Source organism: Rhincodon typus, chromosome 7 (genome assembly GCF_021869965.1).
Source record: "Rhincodon typus isolate 14 chromosome 7, sRhiTyp1.1, whole genome shotgun sequence".
Classification (NCBI taxonomy): domain Eukaryota; kingdom Metazoa; phylum Chordata; class Chondrichthyes; order Orectolobiformes; family Rhincodontidae; genus Rhincodon; species Rhincodon typus.
The window spans coordinates 8,443,972-8,466,910 of NC_063338.1; the positions used below are offsets into that span (position 1 = coordinate 8,443,972).

Consider the following 22,939-nt stretch of genomic DNA (forward strand, 5'->3'; position numbering starts at 1 on the left):
GGAGACATATGTGATGTTTCTGCTGAAGTAAAATTGTTAGAAAAAAAGGTTTTTCACAGAGACTTACTTGATTACTTGCTTGCACCATGATACTGGCCATCCGGTCTTGTGTCTATTCTACTCTGCAATGCAACAGAAGGCCCAATCATGCAGTGTTTATTGTTGAGGATTGTCAAATAGCGAAGGCACCAGTGGCACCAAGCACACCTCTAGCCTACTGAGGGAATCTACAGTTCAAAGTAACATTCAATCAGTGACAAAGAAAAAACATGAGGCGAGAACTTGCAAGTGATCCAGGCATCGGGTTCCTCGTGCTTGATTGAAAATCAAATAATGCTATTCAAACAAATCAAAGTGAGGAGGATGGAACAAAAGGATTGAGATAAATTACAAAACTAGTGAGAAATTAAATGACAAAGGGTTGGTGATGCAAGGCCTAAGGGTATGGTAGTAGGACAAGTCGCAAAAGAAAAGATGTACCTAGAGGAAGTGTGAATCACAGAATGGTGAACAGCTACATCTGAAACAAGAGAAAAACATGAAGGAAACTAAAACCTGCCAAGATAAAGGAACCAAAATGGGGGCAGAGGTTACAGTTGAATGAAATTGTTGAACTAAAGACTGTACAGTGTCTGAGCATTCTTGTAATGTTACAAGTATTAAGCACAGGTTTCATATGGCCACAATCTGAAACTTATCCTCACTTTGAACAGCTTCTCGTTCAATACCTCTCACTTTCTTCAGAAGGTGTGGCCATGACTATCAATGTGAGCCCCAGTTATGTCTGTCTCTTGAAAGGGCACATGGTTGAGTGACTGGAGGCCAGTGTCCGCTGGTGTACATCAGGAATCAGTGCTTGGGCCCCTTATTGTTCGTAAATGGAAAGGAAAATGTGCAGAATAATAAGTAAGTTTGTGAATGTTTCAAAGATTGGCTGGGGCATAGAGAGTGAGGAAGAAGGTCTTGGGTTACAGGATGGGCACAAGTGAATTAGTCAGATGGGCAGATAAGTGTAAGATTGAATTTAATCCTGATGAGTGTGAGGTGATGCAGTTTGGAAGAAGTAACAAGACAAGGGAGCGTTCAATGAATGGCTAGGAAGCTCAGAGGAACGCAGAGATCTTGCCATGTTTGTCCACAAATCCCTGAAGGTGGCAGGGAAGGTTAATAGACTAGTTAAAAAGGTATCTGGAACACTTGTCTTTATCAATTAAGGCATACATTATAAGAGTAGGGAAGTTATGCTGGAGCTATATAGGACCTTGTTTAGGCCACAGCTGGATTACTGTGTGCAGTTCTGATCACAACACTACAGGAAAGATGTGATTGCATGAAGAGGGTCCAGAAAAGATTCACCAGACTGTGCTGAATGAGTTTGGGTTGTTTTCTTTGGAGCAGTGAAGGTTGAGGACACAGCATGATAGAAGAGTATAAGACTATGAGGGACATAGACAGAGTAAATGAAAAATGGTTGCCCCCCTTATCGAAGGGTCAATAACAAGGAGCCATAATTTTAAGGTGAAGGCAGGTGGTTTAGAGGCAATTTGAAGAAAGGTTTCTTCCCATTGATGAGTGGTGGGCTCTGGAATGCAATGTCTTTGAGGGATGTTGAAGTAGGTAACCTCACAAGCTTTAAAACATATTTGGACGAGCACTTGAAGTGTCATAACGTTCAAAGCTATGGAAGATGGGACTAGTGTATTTAGTATAACTTTTGCATTAGCAGACTTGATGGGTTGAATGGCTTCTTCTGTACTGTATGACGTTATGAAAAGAATAAAAGGCTCTTAGGCTAGTAACCCCGACCCTATGGTCAAAAATGTCTACCTTTCATATCAGTAGCAACTGCAAACTCATGCCATATCACTCTTCTTCGGTCCCTCTGTCTCACACGCTCCTTTCCCACAATGTTTGTGATTTCTTGTCTGAAAAGAGTGTGAACAATAGCACACACATTGTAATAATGTATTTTAAAATTTTTTGACATAATCTGAGACAATCAGAGGCCTGTTCTTTCATTACAAAGAGATGAATGATGGTAAGTTTAAGCAGATTGTCACCATGCCTCAAACGAGAGCGAGGTTGATAAGGTGGAGCTTTTATGGTAGCTCCATTTAGTGCAGGAATTGAATCTGCGATGTTGGTGTCATTCTACATCACATACTAGCCATCCAGCCAACTGAGCTAATTGAACCCCTCTGAAGTTATGACAATGTGTACAATGAGTGTTGTAAAAGTGTTTCGTTCAGGGATGTGTGTTTTATAAGTGTCTGTTTCAGGGGATATTTAGAGGAGGAAAACATAAAGTGTAATTAGGATGATTTGCAAAGGAATAAAGTTCACATGTTACTTGCAGTAGTATTAGTGCAATGAGGGTTTTCTTGATATTGTTTACTGACAGGTAAGGTATATTGTAATAGAATAAGAAGGAACAAAAGCAGACAAACTTGCATTTATATAACTGGCTTGTTGCACCTTCTGATAAGATCCATTACCTGTCATAAACGATTTGCAGAACCACCTCCTTATCAGGAATCAGAAATTCAAGGGGTTGGTGTGTTGCATACTTACCCTTTTAGTTTCTGGTTCATTTATATGAGCATCGATATACAAAATATTGCCTTTGGTTTCCATGCTAAGCAGTGAAAAATCAGATGCTTAGCTTGCAAAAGATTCACAAACCAAACTACTTTAGTTCCTGTGAGAATCTTGGTAGGATAAATGAATGTAAGATTGTGAGGACAGCGAGTCTTTTCAAATCAAAGCTGAGTTGTATGGGATATCATGGGATCTTTTGGATACTGATTGCAACAACTCAAATTGTTTAACACAGCAGGAGAGGCATGACATCGACTGCCCTGCCTAAATCCTTCCATTGTCTCTGAGGAACTCTGTGGGCTAGGATCGTTCTGTTGCTCTTGTAACCTCATCCAGCAGCAATATGACAGCTGAATCTAAAAACATGCACTGTCAGACTGCAGAGCTCACAAGCATTCATTCTTAGAAGCCTTTGTTTTCAGCTGCTGTCAGTTTGTTTTGTAGGCTTGCGCCCTTTTAAGCTGCTAAAGGCCGTTAAATCCCGCAGCAGCAAATTGCCTTCTAACCCTCAGTGGGCAAGCTTGTAATCACTGGCCTTTCTGTAGTTTTCTCCTAAATTTAATATTTAAATTCGGTTGACATCAGAAACAAATGGTAGAACCTCTTCAGATTGGGCAAGCATGAGCAATCATTCATCAGCACCTGTTCTGTTTTCGTAGTTTGGCCTTTATCTCCCACATTTTGATATTTATTGGCAGTTACTGAATGGATTAGCTTTCATGCCAATTAAAGATTTTTACAGTTGAAAAATAACACTTTTCTGTAATGCTGGTTATTATATGTGACTGTTCAGATCGAACAGTCAGAGATCTAACAACAAAATGATGCCTACTATATCTATTGAATATCTGATGTAGAAATATTTTGGTAGTAGCTAACTACAAAAGCATTTGATTGTTGGGAAACGTGTTGAAAAGCCATAGAAATCTCTCCCTCACAACATTGTAATGGTTTCTATACCAAATGGACTGCAATGATGTAAGAAGGCGGCTCAACACCACCTTTTCAAGGGCAATTAGTGATGGGCTATAAGTGCTGATTTATTGTATAAGTGAAACCCACATCATATGAATAAATGAATAAATAAATGTTGACTTTGCCATATAACTTTTCTGTTGTTCCATAATGGAGCACTTATACTTCCTGCTAAAAATCTGAAGTTGCTCAATGTGTCAAACTTGAAATACACATAGTTTTGTTTTCTCTTAGGAATTGCATTGAGGTAGTTGTCTGAAACACACTGTGTAATTTGCGTATTTCTGCCTTTTGTTATCAATGAAAGGATGAGAATGTATTTGAAGATTTTGAAATCAGTGTCCTCATATGAATTATTCCTCAAAGTGGAGTTTTTTTTCATATGTACTTCCAAGACTTCTTTTCCAAACCAAAATCTCACAATCCAAAAGTTATCTTTGCTCTGAGAGATAGTAAGAACTGCCGATGCTGAAGTCAGAATCTGGAGCTGCAGGAACTCAGCAGCATCAGATGAGCAGGAAAGTTGATGTTTCAGGTCGGAACCCTTCTTCAGCAATGGGGAAGGGGGAAGGGAGCCCTGAAATAAATAGAGAGAGGAGGGGTGGGACTGGGAAGGTAGGTGAGATGGGGATAGGTGAGTGAAGGTAGGCAGTAGTGGGGATTGGTCAGTGAGGTGGGAGGGGCGGAGAAGTGGGAGAGAAGATGGACATGTTGTATCAGGTCAAGGAGGCGGGGATGAGAGGGAGGGTTGGTCATGGGAAGAGGCCGGGGGTGGGGAGATTTTGAAAGTGGTAAAGTCCACATTGAGGCCATTGGGTTGTAGGCTCCCAAGGTGGAATAAGAGGTGCTGCTCCTCCAGTTCCCGGGTGGCATCATTGTGACACTGGAGGGGGCCCAGAATGGACATGTCGCCCAGTGAGTGGGAGGGGGAGTTGAAATGGTTTGCGACTGGAAGGTGTTGTCGTTTGTTGTGAACGGAGTGCAGGTGCTCTACAAAGCAGCATCCGAGCCTCCGCTTGCTCTCACCAATATAGAGGAGGCCACATCGGGAGCAGCGGATGTAGTAGACCACATTGGCGGATGTGCAGGTGAACCTCTGATGTGGAAGGTTTTGTGGTTCCTTGGATGGAGGTGAGGGGGTAGGTGTAGAGGCAGATATAGCACTTCCTGCGGTTGCAGGGAAAGGTGCCGGCGGTGGCAGAGCTAGTGGAGCGGACGAGGGAGTCATGGAGGGAGTGGTCCCCACCGAAGGCAGATAGGGGTGGGGAGGGAAATATATCCTTGGTTGTGGGGTCAAGACTGCAGGTGGCAGAAGTGGCAGAGAATGAAACATTGAATCCAGAGGTGAGTGGGGTGATACGTGAGGACAAGGGGGATTTGGTCTTTGTTTTTGTTGTCGGGAGGGGACACAAGGGCAGAGGTGCGGGAAATGCAAGAAATGCGGTTGAGAGCATTTTCGCCAACTGAAGAGGGGAAGTTGCGGTCCTTGAAATAAGAGGACATCTGGAATGTTCAGGACTGGAACGCCCCATCTTGGGAGCAGACGCGGCAGAGGTGGAGGAATTGGGAGTAGGGGATCGCATTCTTGCAGGAAGGTGGGTGAGAGGAAGTGTAGTCTAGCTAGCTGTGGGAGTCGGTGGGCTTGAAATAGATATCGGTTTCGAGGCAGTCACCAGAGACGGAGACAGAGAGGTCCAGGAAGGAGAGAGAGCTTTAAGAGATGGTCCAGGTGAATTTGAGGTTGGGGTAAAAGGTGTTAGTAATGTTGATGAACTGTTCAAGCTCCTCATGGCAGCACCGGGCAGTGCCGATACAGTCATCGATGTAGCAGAGGAAGAGGTGGGGGATAGTGCCAGTGTAGCAGCGGAAGAGGGACTGTTCCACATATCCTGCGAAAAGGCAGGTACTGCTTTGGCCCATGTGGGTTCCCATTGCCACCCCCTTAGTCTGTAAGAAGTGGGAGGAGTTGAAGGAGAAGTTGTTAAGGGTAAGGACAGGTTCGGTTAAGCAGATGAGGGTGTCGGTGGAGGGGGACTGGTTAGGCCTGCGGGAGAGAAAGAAGTGGAGGGCTTTTAGGCCATCTACATGGGGAATGCAAGTGTGCAGGGATTGGATGTCCATATCTTTGCACTGTTGTTTTCTTTGCTTTCTTTCTGAGTACTAGTTTTGTCTTAAGTATAGTATCATCCACTTTGGCAGAACAGGTCAAGTGTGGGTTAAACATCAGTATTACATGCTGTCTAATTTTATTTTCCATTGGACTTAAATGCATGTCCGAAATCTAACCAGCCCCATTCGGTCCCCAGAGGGGAAAATCAGTAACACTTCGAAATGAACATACTAGGCGTACTGAACATTTTGAAGTATACAAAACAAGCTAGACCAGTTTGTGTCATTTTCAAGTTTTACTGTTTTTTTCTTTCTGGGTCAGGAGAGTTTAGGTTAAAATGAGGCATTTGTGAACAGAATGCAATTAGAAATAAGGTTGCATTAAGTGGTGCCATGTATCATTATCATATGTGTATTCTACTTTATTCAAGGTTTCAAATTCTAACATCGTATTAGCCTTTCACAGAATCACAGAAGTATTACAGTGCAGAAGGAGGCCACTTGACCCATTTTGTTTTCACTGACCATCCAACTGAGCATCATAATTTAGTATCAGTCTCCTGCCTTTTCGCCATATCACTTTAGATATCTGAACATCTGACATAGTATTGAAGAGCTGAGCATCAAATTTAAAAACAGAACTTCAAAGGTCATAATCTCTCAATTATTTCTCATAATGTGCAAATTGACATAAGACTAACCAATTTATAGAGATGAACACATGACTAAATAACTGGTGTGAAAGAAGTGAATTTCGGTTTGTGGGGCACTAACACCAGTCATGGGGAAAGTGGCTGTCTATTTAATCTCCACCTCAACTATGCTCAGGAAGATGTTCTTGTAAGTTGCATAACCAGGGGAGTGGAGAGGATATCAAACTAAATAGTGGAAGCAAGAGATCAAATTTAGGAAGATGTAATAAATCAAAATGTAGAGATAAGGCAAAAGAGAAGAATATTAACATGCGAAATGATAAATAGACCGTGAGAGAAAGAGTACAAATCTAAGAGTAGATCAACACATAAGGCTACAGGTTTAAAACAAAGATTAATGCTAAAATCCCTGTATTTGAATACACATAATATTTGAAACAAAACAGATGAACTGAGAACATAAACAGAAAATAACAAGTACAATCGAATAACCATTTCAGAGGCACAGGGTGGAAATAGGCCTAAGTAACGTGGACTATTGCATGATTTGTGGCAGATTCAAATGAGAAGTCCTGCAAAGCCCTTCTCGGTGTCGGGAGCATCTCGCTACATCTTTTATTCTTTCTCAAGTTTCTGGCTAGACAACAGCAGGTTACCAATTAAAAAGGATTATTGCTTGTTAGACATCTTATTGACAGCCATTTTGCCTCATTGATATTCAGCTTTCCATCTTACCAAGTTTACCAAACAATCAAGACATCAAGAAAACCTAGTAAAGCAAAACAAGAACAGGTCATGGTGAATTAAGCCCAGTGTTTTCGCTGAAGGACCTTCATGTTGGACACCGGACATCAACAAGTCATGGCATTCTCCATGGGCACAGGCCACAGGCATCCCACATCTATTAACATTGACATTTGATATGTGCCAGGCTCTAAGCACCCTCATGGCACATCTCTAATCTATGTACAGGATGGTTCTGCACTCCGATGTTGCACCAGCAACTATCATTGTAATGCTGTAGGAAGGACACTATACAATCAGGGACCTGCATCTAGCTCATGTACTGGACCAGACTGTATCTCGAGGCTCTTCACTTACTGTAAACTCACTCTGAACCTACCTGGATGCTCACAGCATTACATTGCCTTATCTTGCTTTTTTGTACTTTGCTCCATCAGCCAGATTACTTCTCATATTACTTCCTGCCTTGCCATTTAGTGCAGATCCAAAGCCAGGTAGTTTGTCATGGTAGGCATTGAACCTCAAGGAGGATAGTCTTTGCTCAGGAAGTTCCAGCATAGAAAATCAAAGGTGCCACTCATATTGGTCCAGCTGCTTGGAAATGGTCAGTCAGCCACTCAGGGCAGAGTCAGGCTCTAGAGATAAAAAAAGACTACAGATGCTGGAATCTAAGGTAGACAAACAGGAAGCTGGAAGAACACAGCAGGTCAGGCAGCATCTGGAGGAAAGGAGCGGTCAACATTTCAGGTATTACCCTTCTTCAAGATCTCTCCACATTAAGGGGTGAGAAGCCCCACCCCACCTATCTTAAGTCTTTTTGTCCTATTAGAGGCTGTTTTCTTCTTAGAAAGAGAAAGTGGCAACTTTAAAGGAGATGAAAGTGTATGGCACAGCTGTGACTTTTGGTGCAGGTGGGGAGGTGTCTAGAGTGAGGGATAAGGCAGCACAGAGTGCATGCAGTTTTGGGATTGAGGTGGATGACAGTGAGTTAGTTAAGATATTCCAAGCATTAGGGAGAGTGGTATAACGTGAGCCTTGGTGGGAGGTGGGTGCAGAAGCAGTGACAGCATGCCCATTAGGTATTGGAGAGAAGATGGTGGCACATTTGCTGGCAGAGTGGAGAAGGTCATTGATCTTCTTTCTACAGATCTAGTCATTCCTCCAGATTGCTGAGAGTGGTTTAACTGGGTGGCAATCTCAGACCAGGCTGGCACAGGCTGGTGTTGTGGCCTCTATTGCTAGTCCTGGGGGTAAAGGGAAGTCATGCATCTGCACCACCCTGTCCAGCAGGATGTCCAGGTCCCTGCTCACAATGTGGGACACATATTTCTCCTTGTTTGCCATGCTCAGAGAAAATATCAGGAAACGTGCAGGACGGATCTGGAATGAATATGCTTGTCCAGTGCACAATGGACTTTTAAATATGGTGTGCGCGCAAAGAATGCCGGTGAATTCTGCAATATCAGTTGAATGGGTAATTTATTCTGGGAATGGAGTGTGGTAATATATGATGGAATTGGATATGAAGGACACCATGGGTACTGGTAGCTAGTCAATGAGGGAATATACGGCAAGAAGAAGTGCGAAGCATGGTAGTGAAAATTCCTCCAAAAACTTTGATGCAACTCAGATTTAGTCAAAAAAGTCAGATTCAACCCTTTGTCTTTTCTGTAATTCTTATTTCCAAGGGCTGGGCCGTGGATTTCCATTAATTTAGTCTACGTGTATTGACAAAGGACTTCAGTGACATATGCCAGTGCCTTCTGCAGGATGACTCTCCCACCCTAAACTCCTACTATCAGGTGTATTGAAAAGACTTTTTCAATCATATCAGTCAACCTGTTTGACCATGTTAGAATGCAACTTCCATGACCAATATATCATGGCGTGGCTTCAAACCTACAGCTTCTTACACAGAGATTGGATACTACGCATCTCACCACATGATCTGCTAATAAGGATTGCAAGCCACCTTAATTTCAGTTGACCCATGCCAGGCCTGACAATTCAAAATTGTAGTACAGGTGGCTGATTTTTGATCAGAGTATTGTCAAAATGATCAAATGTTACAAGGTGTCTGAGCTAAACTATTGAATAGCATCATGACTACAGGACCTGATATAAAAGGATCCAACTGGCAATTCTGACTGGTGGTCCAGTAGTATTCATAGGATTTCTTTACAACATGATTAATCCCTGCCTTCAACTGCTCTTGTAGTATGTGTCATTGGTTTATGAAATATAATTAGATAACCTTTTGCCTGTTTTATCTGTGCCTGCCATAAAATTAATGGAAACAGTTCTGCTATCATTACCTAGCAATTCAGATAATAATAGGACAATCCTAGAGATGACTAGTGAGGAAATATTTATCATAAGCTAAGCATTAACAACTAAAGCTATTTAAGTTTTAAAAACATGTAACACTCCATGAGCACAAGGTAAATGGATTTGGTCTGAGTAGAACATGAGCAGCAAGTTGAAACACAGGATCAATTCCCACCATGTCAGTTTCAAAAATTTGAATTCATTTTAAATATCTAGAAGTAAAAAATCTGGTATCAGTAGTGGTTACTATGGAGCTGTTGGATGATTGTGAACACCAATTAATTCACCAGCATCCATTAATATTAACAGTTTGGAAACATATAGCTGCTTTATCACGGGCCAACAAAATGCTTTACAAGAATGTTATCAGACAAAATTTGACCTAAAGCCACATAGGATATTAGGATAGATGATCAAAAACTTGATGAATGAGACAGTGTTTAAGGAACATCTTAACAAAGCAGAGAAAGGCAGAGAAGCAGAAAGGTTTATGGATGGAATTTCAAATATTAAGACCTAGATAACTGAAGCACATTGCCAGTGGTGGGATGGTGGAAAACTGGGCATGGACGAGAGAACAGAATTGGAGGAAAATAAATCTCAGATGGCTATGGAGCTAGAAGAGGTTACAGAGGGGCATGGTCTTTGAACATAAGGATGAGAATTTTAAAATTCAAGTATTTTTGGTTAGAGTGTGAATCTAGGTCAGTGGGCACAGGTGTGATGGATGACCAGGAATTAAAATGAGTAGGAGTGTAGGTAGCAGAATCTTAGATAAACTCAAGTTTGCATGTATTCAAAATGGGAAGTCAACAGGCTCCTTATGGAGCCTGGTCTACATGTGGCTCCAGGCCCATACCAATGTGATTGATATTTAAATGCCCTCAAAGCAAAAGCACACTGTTGCATCAAGTAATATAAAGAATAAGGAGATTAGCAAAAACAAAATGAGACAGAGTGCTTGATTCAGACTTAGGCATCTAATCAGGACACAATGAAGGCACGGTTAGTCCTGCCATTCCTGCAGTGTCTTTCTTGCTAACACCTGAGGATTAGTGCTAACGTTGGAAAAGAACTGCCAACGGATAAATCAACCTGGAGTCTTTTATAATTATATTCATAGAATCATAAATTCTACCCAATTTCATTTCTGTCTTTTCTAGCATTTCACACCCATCAGAGGTACAGGAACAATAGTCTACAGTCAGAGGAAATACCACTGGCAACCTGTAATTTGACCCAGAGCCATATTGGATATTAGGATTTATGACTAAAAGCTTGGTCATAGCTTCAGAACAAATAGAAGCAAATAAACCTCAGGGTGATTACCATCCAATGTTTCCCTCAGCTTGCAAATCAGCATAGTCCATAGTGAGTGTCATTTAGAAGGTGCACCACAGTTAGAAGTGCACACTTGTGCACAGAATGGTTGAAACCAAGAGAGGTTTGATAGTAAAAACCGAAAGAACTGCAGATGCTGTGAATCAGGAACAAAAACAAAGTTGCTGGAAAAGCTCAGCAAGTCTGGCAGCATCTGTGAAGGAAAAAACAGAATTGGCGTTTTGGGTCCAGTGACCCTTCTTCAGAACGTGAGGAATGTGAGGTTTGATAGTTTCCCTGATAACTCAACTGGCTGAAACTTGGAGGGCATAGGTATCAGACTATGCTTCAGTAGATGATGAGAAAATCATTATATGGGAGTAACCTACCTGACCTCATCCCCACCTGTCCCAGGTGCATCTATTCATGGAACATTTGGTGTGAGTATCCATCAGACAGTTCTGTTATGACCCAAACTTATTTTCACACTGAAGATGTTACCCGTATAGTAATAGAGAATAGCAGCAGCAGATTTTTTCAAGTACTTTATTTTAACAGAAAAGAAAGAGAATAAGATATAAATATAGAAGGAAACCAAAACTAAATTGAGGAGAGGCACTTATTCTGTTCAATAATAGAAGAGGAAATAGTAGTATAGAAAACAACAGGACTGTAAACAGATATTCAGGACCTGTTAGTGTCCATGCAAAGTGATGAAAATAAATGGGTGAAGGAATTATAGAAACATTATTTGCAATCTGTCAAAGCTCAAATGCATTCCATTATTTACAAATAGGATGAGAGGGAAGCCAGCTAGTCAGTTTTGAAATCTGTTATTAGGGATATAGTGACTGTTCTGAAACTATGACCAAGATTTTAGTCGTCTATCCTAATATCCTGTATGGCTCTGGATAGTGATTCTGTGAAATATAGAGCAGGCCACAGAGAACCAGTGTAGCTTTACTAAGGTTAATTGTTATTTGACTAACCTATTTGAGTTATGTGAGGAAATCACTAATGAGGCTGATGAAGGAGAGACCATGGACCTTCCCAGAAGGCATCAATTAGGTTCCACGCAAAGGGCTGAATTTAACATTTGTTTTGTTAAGTGTGAATTACATTGAGCGTTTTGGAAGGATTCTTACTATGAAGCCCAATAACATTTCTTATCAAACATGGCTTATTGATACCCCACCCCTATGGTGTCCCTCATGTCTGATTTTATCCCATCTTAACACACATTGTTCCAAGAAACAACCCATGACTTAGCAGAGATTCATCATAAAATTGGCATTTCTTGCGCCCATGCCATCTTTGAAAGGTTGCTCTGCATCTGGTCAAGCATTGGCAATTCAGAGTTGCCCCTCACCAACAGTGTAATGGCATAGCAGCCATAAAACCACACTGTTGTAGGCACATGACTGCATGGCTGACACGCCCTCGCACATCAAATCCCATTCTCTCATCCTAATCGCTGTTTAACCGCCACACCACACAGAATACCTATCCTTAACTACATTCCGTCTCAACACCTTCTCTAAACCACCACTACTCTGTCCGCAATGTCTACCAGACACTTGCATCTTGTCATTATCCAGTAGGGAAATATCACAGACAAGCAGTTGGGCAAGTCAAAACATGAGCTTTCATTGACAACAGTAAAATGGATCAACAAAGGAAGATGGTCGTGGTTGTTGGAGGTCAGTCATCTCAGCTCCAGGATTGCTGTGCAGGCGTTCCTCAGGGTAGTGTCCTAAGCCCAATCATTTCCAACTGCTTCATCAATGACCTTCCATCCATCATAAGGTCAGAAGTGGGGATGCTTGCCAATGATTGCACAATGTTCAACACCACTCATGACTCCTCAGGTACTGAAGCAGTCCATGTCCAAATGCAACAAGATCGGGACAATTTCCATGCTAGGGTTGACAGATGGCAAGTAACATTCATACCACACAAATATCAGGCAATGACCATCACCAATAAGAGACAACCTAGTCACTGCCCCTTGATATTCAATGGTGTTACCATCACTGAATCCTCCGCTGTCAACAGCCTGGGTGTTACCATTGACCAGAAACTCAACTGAACTCACCACATAAGCACAATGGCTATAAGAACAGGTTAGACGCTAGGAATACTATGGTGAGTAATGCACCTCCTGACTCCCCAAAGCCTGTTCAGCATCTACAAGGCATAAGTAGGGAGTGTTGGAGATTGTAAGGACTGCAGGTGCTAGAAGCTACCGTCAATAAATGTGGAGCTTGAAAAGCACAGCAGATCACATAGCATCCAAGGAGCAGGAAAGTCAACATTTTGGGCCTGACAAAGGATTTCGGCCCAAAACATTGACTTTCTTGCTCCTCAGATGCTGTCCGTCACGCTGTGCTTTTCCACCTGCACATTTTATTGACACAAGTCAGGGATGTGATGAAATACTCCCCAGTTGTCTGGATGAGTGCAGCCCCAACAACACTCAAGAAGTTTGACACCATACAGGACAAAGCAGCCTGCTTGATTAGCACTACATCCACAAGCGTCCACTCCCTCCATCACTAATGCTCAGTAGAAGCAGTCTGTATTCTCTGCAAGATGCACTGCAGAAATTCACCAAAGATCCTCAGACAGCACCTTCCAAACCCACGACCACTTCCATCTAGAAGGACAAGGGCAGCAGATATATGGGAACACCACAACCTTGAATTTGCTGTCCAAGCCACTCACCATCCTAACTTAGAAATGTATCACCCTTCCTTCAGTGGTGGTGTGTCAAAATCCTAGAATTCCCTCCCTAATGGCATCGTGGATCAACGCACAGCAGCTAAACTGCAAAGTTTCAAGAAGGCAGCTTAACACCACCTTCTGAAGGCCAACTAGGGACTGGCATTAATTGCTGGCCACCAGCGACGACCACATCTCACAAACGAATAAATAAAAAATAAATGGATTTGGAGGGGTAAGAAAAGCACTCTGTCCCCTGCAGTGCCCACCTCTCCCTAAAGGCATCAAGAGCATTGGTGCATACATTGGTGCTCCCTCTTCAAGGACACCTGGGCTCGAATGTAACTATGGAAGGGGGGCAGGCAGCCAGCAGAAATGACCCTCTCCACAGTTTGCCACCTGGACCCATTTATTGCCAGCCTAGCGAGGCTCAGGGTCAGACCTGCAAGGAGGTGCTCCGATCTGCCCACACCTCTCTGTACCAGGTGCCTAAAGACTAGGAGTCAGGGCTGAAGTGCAACCAAAATCACAACAGAAGGTTTTTTCAAAAGAAGGAAGTGCAAACGCCCACAACCAATATATACATGGTCCATGGAGTCCACAGCACCGCAGAATAAACAGTTCGTCTGGGAGTCTGTGAACTGCCACAATCTACAGTTTTGATTAAACATTGTATGACTTGGAAAAGAAATAGAAAAATAATTAGACTTGTGTAAAGGTTGGACAGGCTAGCCCACTTTATTTTTGAAAGCAAAAGTAGAGGAGTGATCTAATAAGATAACACAGTGTGAAGCTGGAGGAACACAGCAGGCCGGGCAGCATCAGAGGAGCAGGAAACTGACGTTTCGGGTTGGGACGCTTCTTCAGTGATCTAATAGTTGTCTTCAATGTTATGAAGATGTTTGGTAAAGTAATACAGATGGAAAGTTAGAGGGTTAGGAGGTGGCTCGTGAAACGTAAGAACATTGATGGACTATTTAAGCCAAAAATCCCCTTTCTATACATTTTATGTTGTAAACATGTTCTGTTTGCCATTTTCGTAGGGAGTAAACAAGGATTGCTTTAAAACATTTGCCCTGTCATCTCACATCAGTTCAAAAAGCCCCAGAAATATTCATACAAAAAAATCCTGATTTGTCCTTTTCATCAAGTGCTTCTCTTGAAGCATTATAACACTCTGCCTATGACCTAGCCTATTACAGGAGATTTCCTTCAGGAAATGTACCAGCATCAGGACCTGAGCAGACTGCCAATTTTTGGATTTGTTTCAAAATACAAATTAGAATATGAGGTCTTTTAAAAATTGTCACCCCTGCTCCACTATTATTCTTTTAATCTGGAAAAGACATTTGATTGAAAAATGTTTTAATCAAAGTCGGTATTCTAAATTAGACCTGAATCTACAAAACAAAATGCACTAACTTTTTTCTTAATTTCATTGACTTAAACTTAAGGATATGTCTTGATAAAGGTTTCTGAATGGAAATGATCTATCATAGATTTGAATTAATTTAAAAAATTAGTTCCATTTGAGACATTTTTTGCATTTTATATCAATTTATAAATATTGATTCATCCTCAAATATTCCTATCTTGTTGTGCTTTACTATTCTGTGAACCCCTGATATTTATGGAATAGTGGTCATCTGGATCTAATCTGTGTCGCAACATATCAGGACTTGAATGTTTAAGGCCACTGGCCTACTCCAATGTGTTATTACAAACTTAATTCTGAAGATGAGATACAGTATCAATGTCAATGTAATAGGATGAATATTAACCATGTTAGTTCTGCAGGTCATGATCTCAGCCTCAAACTGACTTCTGAAATACTGTTTCCAGACTGAACAACATATACTAGTTTTCATTTGAACCTCTGAGTAACACTCTGGATTAATAAATTGAAATCAATTGCCATGAATAATCAAAAATTCCATTATTGTTCTCTAGTGGTTCTATCAGTTCAATGGATAGTGAATTAAATAGAGCCTGGTCTACTCTTCCTCAAGCAATTCCTTTCTTTGAATAAAGCAATCAAATAAACCAGTTCTTCCCAGAGTCAGACACCTTCTGGCATTTGTTGCGCTTTGATGAGGTGGATTTCTGATTGAAAAATAAAAATAAAAGAATGCAACAGACAAAATGAACAAAAAATATGATACCATAATCTCATGCTATGAATCCCTCTTTCTGCAGTGGTAACATGCTAGCTACCACCAGTGGAGACAAAACAGTGAAGATTTGGGATTTTACAAAAGTTGAATGTGCATCCACATTTACTGGCCATCTTCATGCTGTCTGGGGCTGTTCGTGGCACAGCTGTGGTGACTTTGTAGCATCTTGTTCCATGGATAACACTATTAAGATCTGGGATATTAACAGGTAAGGAATTTGTTTTTGTGTGTACAAAAACAAAGTTGCTGGAAAAGCTCAGCAGGTCTGGCAGCATCTGTGAAGGAGAAAATAGAGTTAACGTTTCGGGTCCGGTGACCCTTCCTCAGAACTAGGGACTCAGAACCAGTTCTGAGGAAGGGTCACCTGACCCAAAACGTTAAATCTGTTTTCCCCTTCACAGATGCTGCCAGATCTGCTGAGCTTTTCCAGCAACTTTGTTTTTGTTCCTGATTTACAGCATCCGCAGTTCTTTTAGTTTTTGTTTTTGTGTGTAGTTCAGTTTTCACATAGCATGTTACTTTCCACTAACAAATATAAGTAATCACTCAATGATTTTGCAGGATAGCTCTTAGCATCAGTAACTCAGCTTACACTTGGTCTCGGTGTCTGCTATTATCTCGATCTTGCAAAAGTATGCATTAAACTTCATTGTCTCAGTATGAAAAACAGCAAAGAAAATTGTGGCAAGGCATTGTTTTTTGAAGGCTTCAAATGAATATTTGTGGAGGACTGAAATTTTGCTGTTGTGGTTCATATGCATCTCTCTTGTCGTAACTGACTTGCAAATAAGTCAGATTATTCATCATAGAATCATGGGGTAGAATTTTTCAGAAAATGGCATTTCCCACCTCACCACCGGAGAGTCAGCAAGGAACACACCTATGCCAAAACTAGCTGTCCCATAGCCATTTAATGCCCTAAAGTGGCATTAAATGCCCTACTTGGCTGGACATGGGATTTCTGCCCCTCACTCAGGAATTGTCCTGTCTCAGAGAACAGGGGTCAATCAGATTGGCCATCAGCTTTCTAGTCTCCACAGGGCCAATAGTAGTATTGGCCAGATCCAGATGCCCAGAAGACAGGACCCCCATAAGTCAAGCCAGTTGTAATCTCTCCCATTTAGTCTTTCTTTTTGAAGCTTTCCTAATTATGTACAGGAATGTTACTCCATGGGTCCACAGTGAACTCTGCCAAACAGTCACTGAATTTATATCTGCAGTCATCTCTTAACTGCAGCAGTCCTCTTTTAAAATACACACAGTGGAGTTAAAAGTTCATTATATTTATAAGTAAGGTTCTGATCCATTGTCATGATACGTTGGACACTTCTATCGAATCTTTATTCAACCTTCTCTTCTCAAAGAAGCGTAACCTCAGTATCTGTAATCTACCCATATAGATGAAGTCTCCAATATCTTCACATCCTTCCTAAAGTATTGTGCTCAACATTGAATACAATACTGCAGCTGAGGTCAAACCAGTGTTGTAATTCCTGGGTGTGCTGTTTTTCACATCGTAAGAACTTCCTTTGCTAATCAGAAAGAGAATGGTGGTAGAGAAGGATAGTATAAATCAGTCAATGTTAATTAAATTCTGATACCTCATCATCTTTATTCACTGTGTAACAAAATTATTCCTTCTGAAAAGTGACCGAGAAGTTCAACTTTTAGTTCAAGCCTACTCTTGTGGTTTTGGTGCTGGTGGGCAGAACTTTGTTCCCAGAGTGGAGGTCTCAGAGATTGACTGGAATGTTATCAAGGCCCCGAGTCACCTCTTTCGTGAGCCCCTGCCGTCATCACAAGCCAATCAGATACTTGTTAGGCCACTGACAGTTGAAGGATTCCAGGCCTACTAGCCAATCAGAGACCAGCAACTCTTTTGAACTGCAGTGCCAGTAGAGAGGGTTAGCTGCTGCTGGAATGACATCAACTGAGTTCCCTGACCCAGACCACAGGTGGGTGACGGTGGGATGCTGTTCATGGATTTGGAGTCACAGGGGAAGAAGTTGTACAGGGGTGATCAGCAAAGTCAGGATGGCTTTCAGTATGGCCCTCCCTTGTCCATTGCTTTGTCCTTCATTCAACTGAGGATCTTTGAATGCGGAGCCCCTAGGAGCCACCAGACATACATGCCAAAGTTTTCTTGTCATATAGTGAGCCCTCCAACTGCCACTAGATTAATGCTAGTAGAGGCTGCATAAGGGCCTTAACTGAACGTTAATTTTTTCACTTAAGGGCTTTAAATGGTGGTGGGTTGGCAAAACCACCCATGGGCCTTCCCACCATTTACTTATTTGGAGTGAATATGGGATGGTGATGGATTCCCCACCAACAACCATATGCCTGATTGAATGGCCTCATTCCACCAAACACGTCAAGGAGGAGGGCACAAGATTTGATCTAGTGTGTGCAGTAGTTTTATCAGCGCTAGTTTGTGTTTGTATATTGACAATAAATGGAAAGGGGTTCCATGAGATTATGTACCGGAATGGACAGGTTTACTTGATCTATATTCAATTTGCACGAGAAAATTTCTAACAAAATACAGTGGCAAATAAATAAACATTTTTTCCTGATTTAAAATTTATGATTGTCTCGGACATTAACAACAGCATTGTGGACTTAAGTGAATGGTGAGTAGCAGAAGCCATCAATGAGTAAGCAAAGATACTTCATGGTTCACAATTCATATATACTGGGGACAAGAAAATGCATTCATGAAATATCTCCAAAAATGAACGAACTGACTACTCTAAAACAGAAGAAAAGCTAACATCAATACTTGATCCAGTGAGAATGAAATCCTTTTTAAGATGTACCTACTAGAGAAGGTGCAAAACTTGACCTACTCTCAGGAAATAAGGCAGGGCAGGTGACTGAGGTGTCAATGGGGGAGCACTTTGGGGCCAGTGACCATAATTCTATGAGTTTTAACATAGTGATGGAAAATGGTGAACTGGATCTAAAACTTAAAGTTCTAAATTGGTGGAAGGCCAATTTTGTCGTTATTAGGCAAGAACTTTCAAAAGTTGACTGGGAGTGGATATTTGCAGGTAAAGGGATAGCTGAAAAATAGGAAGCCTTCAAAATGGGATAACAAGAATCCAGAGACTGTCTGTTCCTGTTAGGGTGAAGGGCAAGGCTGGTAGGTGAAGGGAATGCTGGGTGACTAGAGAAATTGAGGTTTTGGTCAAGAATAAGAAGGAAGCGTGTGTCAGGTATTGACAGCAGGGATCGAGTGAATCCCTAGAAGAGTGCAAAGGCAGTAAGAGTTTGCTTAAGAGGGAAATCAGGAGAGCAAAAAGGGAACATGAGGTAGCTTTGGCAAATAGATTAATGAGAATCCCAAGGGATTCTACAAATACAAATTCTACAAATATTAAGGGCAAAAGAGGAACAACGAAAAGAATAGGGTCCTTTACAAATCAGCAAGGCTATCTTTGTGTGGAACTGCAGGAGATGGAGGAGATAATAAAGAAGTATTTTGCATCAGTGTTCACTGTGGAGAAGGATATGGAAGATAGAGAACATGGGCAAATAAATAGAGACATCTTGGAAAAATGTCCATAATACAGAGGAGGAGGTGCTGGACATCTTAAAAAGGTGTAAAGGTGGATAAATCCCCAGGACCTGATCAGGTGTACCCTAGAACTCTGTGGGAAGCTAGGGAAATGATTGCTGGGCCCCTTGCAGAGATATTTGTGTTATCAGTAGCCACAGGTGATGTGCCTGAAGACTGGAGGTTGGCTAACATGGTGCCACTATTTAAGAAAGATGGCAAGGAGAAGCCAGGGAACAATAAACCAGTGAGCCTGACGTCAGTGGTGTGCAAGTTGTTGGAGGGAATCCTGAGGAACAGGATTTACATGTATTTGGAAATGCAAGGACTGATTAGTGATAGTCAACATGGCTTTTTGCATGGGAAATCGTGTCTCACTAAATTGATTGAGTTTTTTGAAGAAGTAATGAAGAGGATTGATGAGGGCTGAGTGGTGGATGTGATCTATATGGACTTCAGTAAGGCATTTGACAAGGTTCTTCGTGGTAGACTGATTAGCAAGGTTAGATAACCTGGAATACAGGCAGAACTAGCCATCTGGATGTAGAACTGGCTTGAAGGTAGAAGACAGAGGGTGGCGGTGGAGGGTTCCTTTCAGACTGGAGGCCTGTGATCCAGTGGTGTGCCACAAGGATCGGTGCTGGATCCAGTGCTTTTTGTCATTTATATAAATGACTTGGATGTGAAAACAGGAGATATTGTTAGTAAGTTAGCAGGTGACACCAAAATTGGAGGTGTAGTTGACAGCGAAGAAGGTTACCTCAGAGTTTGGTGGGACCTTGATCAGACAGGCCAATGGGCCAAGGAGTTGCAGATGGAGTTTAAATTGGATACATGTGAGATGCTGCATTTTGGAAAGGCAAATCAGGGCAGGACTTATACACTTAGTGGTAAGGTCCTGGGGAGTGTTGCTGAACAAAGAGACCATAGAGTGTAGTTTCATAGTTCCTTGAATGTGGAGTCCCAGGTAGGTGGGATGGTGAGGAAGGGTTTGGTATGCTTGTCTTTATTGGTCAGTGTGCATTGAGTATAGGGGTTGGGAGGTCATGTGGCGGCTGTACAGGACATTGAACAAAGAACAAACAAAGAACAGGGAACAAAACAGCACAGGAACAGGCCCTTTTGCCCTCCAAGCCTGCTCTAACACATTTTGCTCTTCCATGTTAAAATTGTCTTCACTTACAGGATCCGTATCCCTCTATTCCCTTCCTATTCATGTATTCATCCAGGTGCTTCTTGAATACTGCTATTGTGTCCACTTCCAACACCACCTCTGACAACGTGTTCCAGGCACTGACTACCCTTTGTGTGAAAAACTTGCCTCACACATCTCTTTTAAACTTCCCCCCTCACACTTTGAACCTGCGTCCCCTCGTAATTTATCCCTCCACCCAGGGAAAAAACCTCATACTTTCCATTCTATCCATTCCATTCACAATCTTATAAACTTCTATTAGGTCGCCCCTCAATCTCCTGCATTCCAGTGAAAACAAACCCAGTCCAGCCAACCTTTCTTCATAGCTAAAATCCCCCATACCAGGCAACATCCTGGTAAACCTTTTCTGTACCCTCTCCAAAGCATCCACATCCTTCTGGTAGTTTGGTGACCAGAACTGTACGCAATATTCCAAGTGTGGCCTAACTAAAGTTTCACAAAGCTGCAGCATAACTTATACTCAGCACTCCTTCCAATGAAGGCAAGCATGCTATAAACTTTCTTACTGCCTTATCGACTTGTGCTGCCACCTTGAATGATCTGTGGACCCACACACCCAGATCTCTCTGCATATCAGTACTTCTAAGGGTTCTGCCATTCACTGTATAATTTCCATCTGTACTTGACCTTCCAAAATGCATCACTTCAGTTTGTCCATATTAAACTCCACCTGCCATTTTTCTGCCCAGGCCTCCAACTGATCTGTGTCCTGCTGTATCTTCTGAAAATTCTCCCCAGTATCCGCAACTCCACCAATCTTTGTATCGTCCGCACCCTTACTCATTAGACCAGCTATGTTTTCCTCCAAATCATTTTTGTTGATCATGAACAGCAGAGATCCCAGCACTGATCCTTGTGGAATGCCACTAGTCACAGCCCTCCATTCCAAAAAGCATCCTTCCACCGCCAACCCCTGTCTCCTATGACTAAGCCAGTTCCGTATCCATCTTGCTAGCTTACCCCGATACCATGTGACTTCATCTTTTGTACCAGTCTGCCATGAGGAACCTTGTCAATGACTTTACTGAAATCTATGTAGACAACATCAACTGTTTTCCCCTCATCAATCATCTTTGTCACCTCCTCAAAAAACTCAATCAAGTTAGTGAGGCACAATCTCTCCTGCACAAAACCATGCTGTCTATCACTAATATGTCCATTTGATTCGAAATGCATATAGATCTTGGCTCTGAGAATCTTTTCCAATAATTTACCGATCACTGATGTGAGATTCACAGGCCTGTAATTTCCTGGTTTATCCCTGCTACCTTTCTTAAACAACATTCGCTATTCTCCAGTCCTCTGGGACCTCACCTGTGGCCAAAGATAATACAAAGATGGCTGTCAATGCTCCAGCAATTTGTTCTCTTGGCTCTGTCAGTAGCCTGGGATAGATCCCATCAGGACCCGGGGACTTATCTATCTTAATACTTTTTAAGACGCACAATACCTCTTCCGTTTTAATAGCAACTTGGCTTAAAAACTCAACACTCCTTTCCTGAGATCATCCTCCGTCAATTCGTCCTCTCTTGGTGAATACTGACACAATGTATTTGTTTACGACCTCACCTACCTCTTCTGGCTCCAGCCATAGATTCCCTCCTTTGTCCTTGAGTGGGCAAACCCTTTCCCTGCCTACCCTCTTGCTTCTTATATATGTATAAAAAGCCTTGGGATTCTCCTTAATCCTGTTTGCTAATGACTTTTCGGACTCCTTTTAGCCCATCTAATTCCTTGTTTAAGTTCCTTCCTATTTTCCTTATATACTTCAAGGGCTTCGTCGGTTCCCATCCTCCCAGACCATACATATGCTTCCTTTTTCTTTCTGATCAAGGTCATAACATCCCTGGTTATCCAAGGTTTACATAACTTGCCATACCTATCTTTCATTCTCACAAAGAATGTGCCTCTCCTGAACTCTTTATCAACTGCCATTTGAAATATTCCCACATATCTGATGTAGATTTGCTCTCAAAGAGTTGCCTTCAATCAAAATTCTCCAGTTCCTGTCTAATATTTTTGTAGTTCATCTTCCCCCAATTTAACACCTTCACCCAAGGACTGCTGTTATCCCTGTTCATGAGTATCTTAAAACTCACAGTATTATAGTCATTACTCCCGAAGTGCTCTCCCACCTCAACTTCACTCAACTGGCTGGACTCATTTAGCAAAAATAGGCCCAGTATAACTCCTTGCCTGGTTGGACTGTTTACATATTGTGTCAAGAATCCCTCCTGAATGGTCCTTACAAATTCTGCCCCATCCAAGCCTCTGTAGTGAGTCCCAGTCAATATAGGAGAAGTTAAAATCACCCACCACAACAACCCTGCTGTTTTTAGATCTATCCAAAATCTGTCTACGTATTCTCTCCTCTATCTCCCGCCAGCTCTTGGGAGGCCTGTAGTATACCCCCAGCATTGTGATTTCACCTTTCCTATTCTTCCTATGACATATCCTTCCTCCGCACAGCTGTGAGATACTGTATTAGACCACTTTAGGAATTCTGTGTGCAATTCTGGTCTCCTTGTTATAGGAAAGATCT

General features: G+C 41.9%; 1 protein-coding gene across 1 annotated transcript in view; it reads left to right on the forward strand.

The window, feature by feature from the left end:
• LOC109913843 (sperm-associated antigen 16 protein) overlaps positions 1–22,939 on the forward strand; it is an 801,521-nt gene that overhangs the window by 439,287 nt on the left and 339,295 nt on the right. Inside the window, 1 exon segment of the mRNA XM_048598688.1 lies at positions 15,645–15,830. Within this exon segment, the coding sequence (XP_048454645.1) occupies positions 15,645–15,830 (186 nt within the window).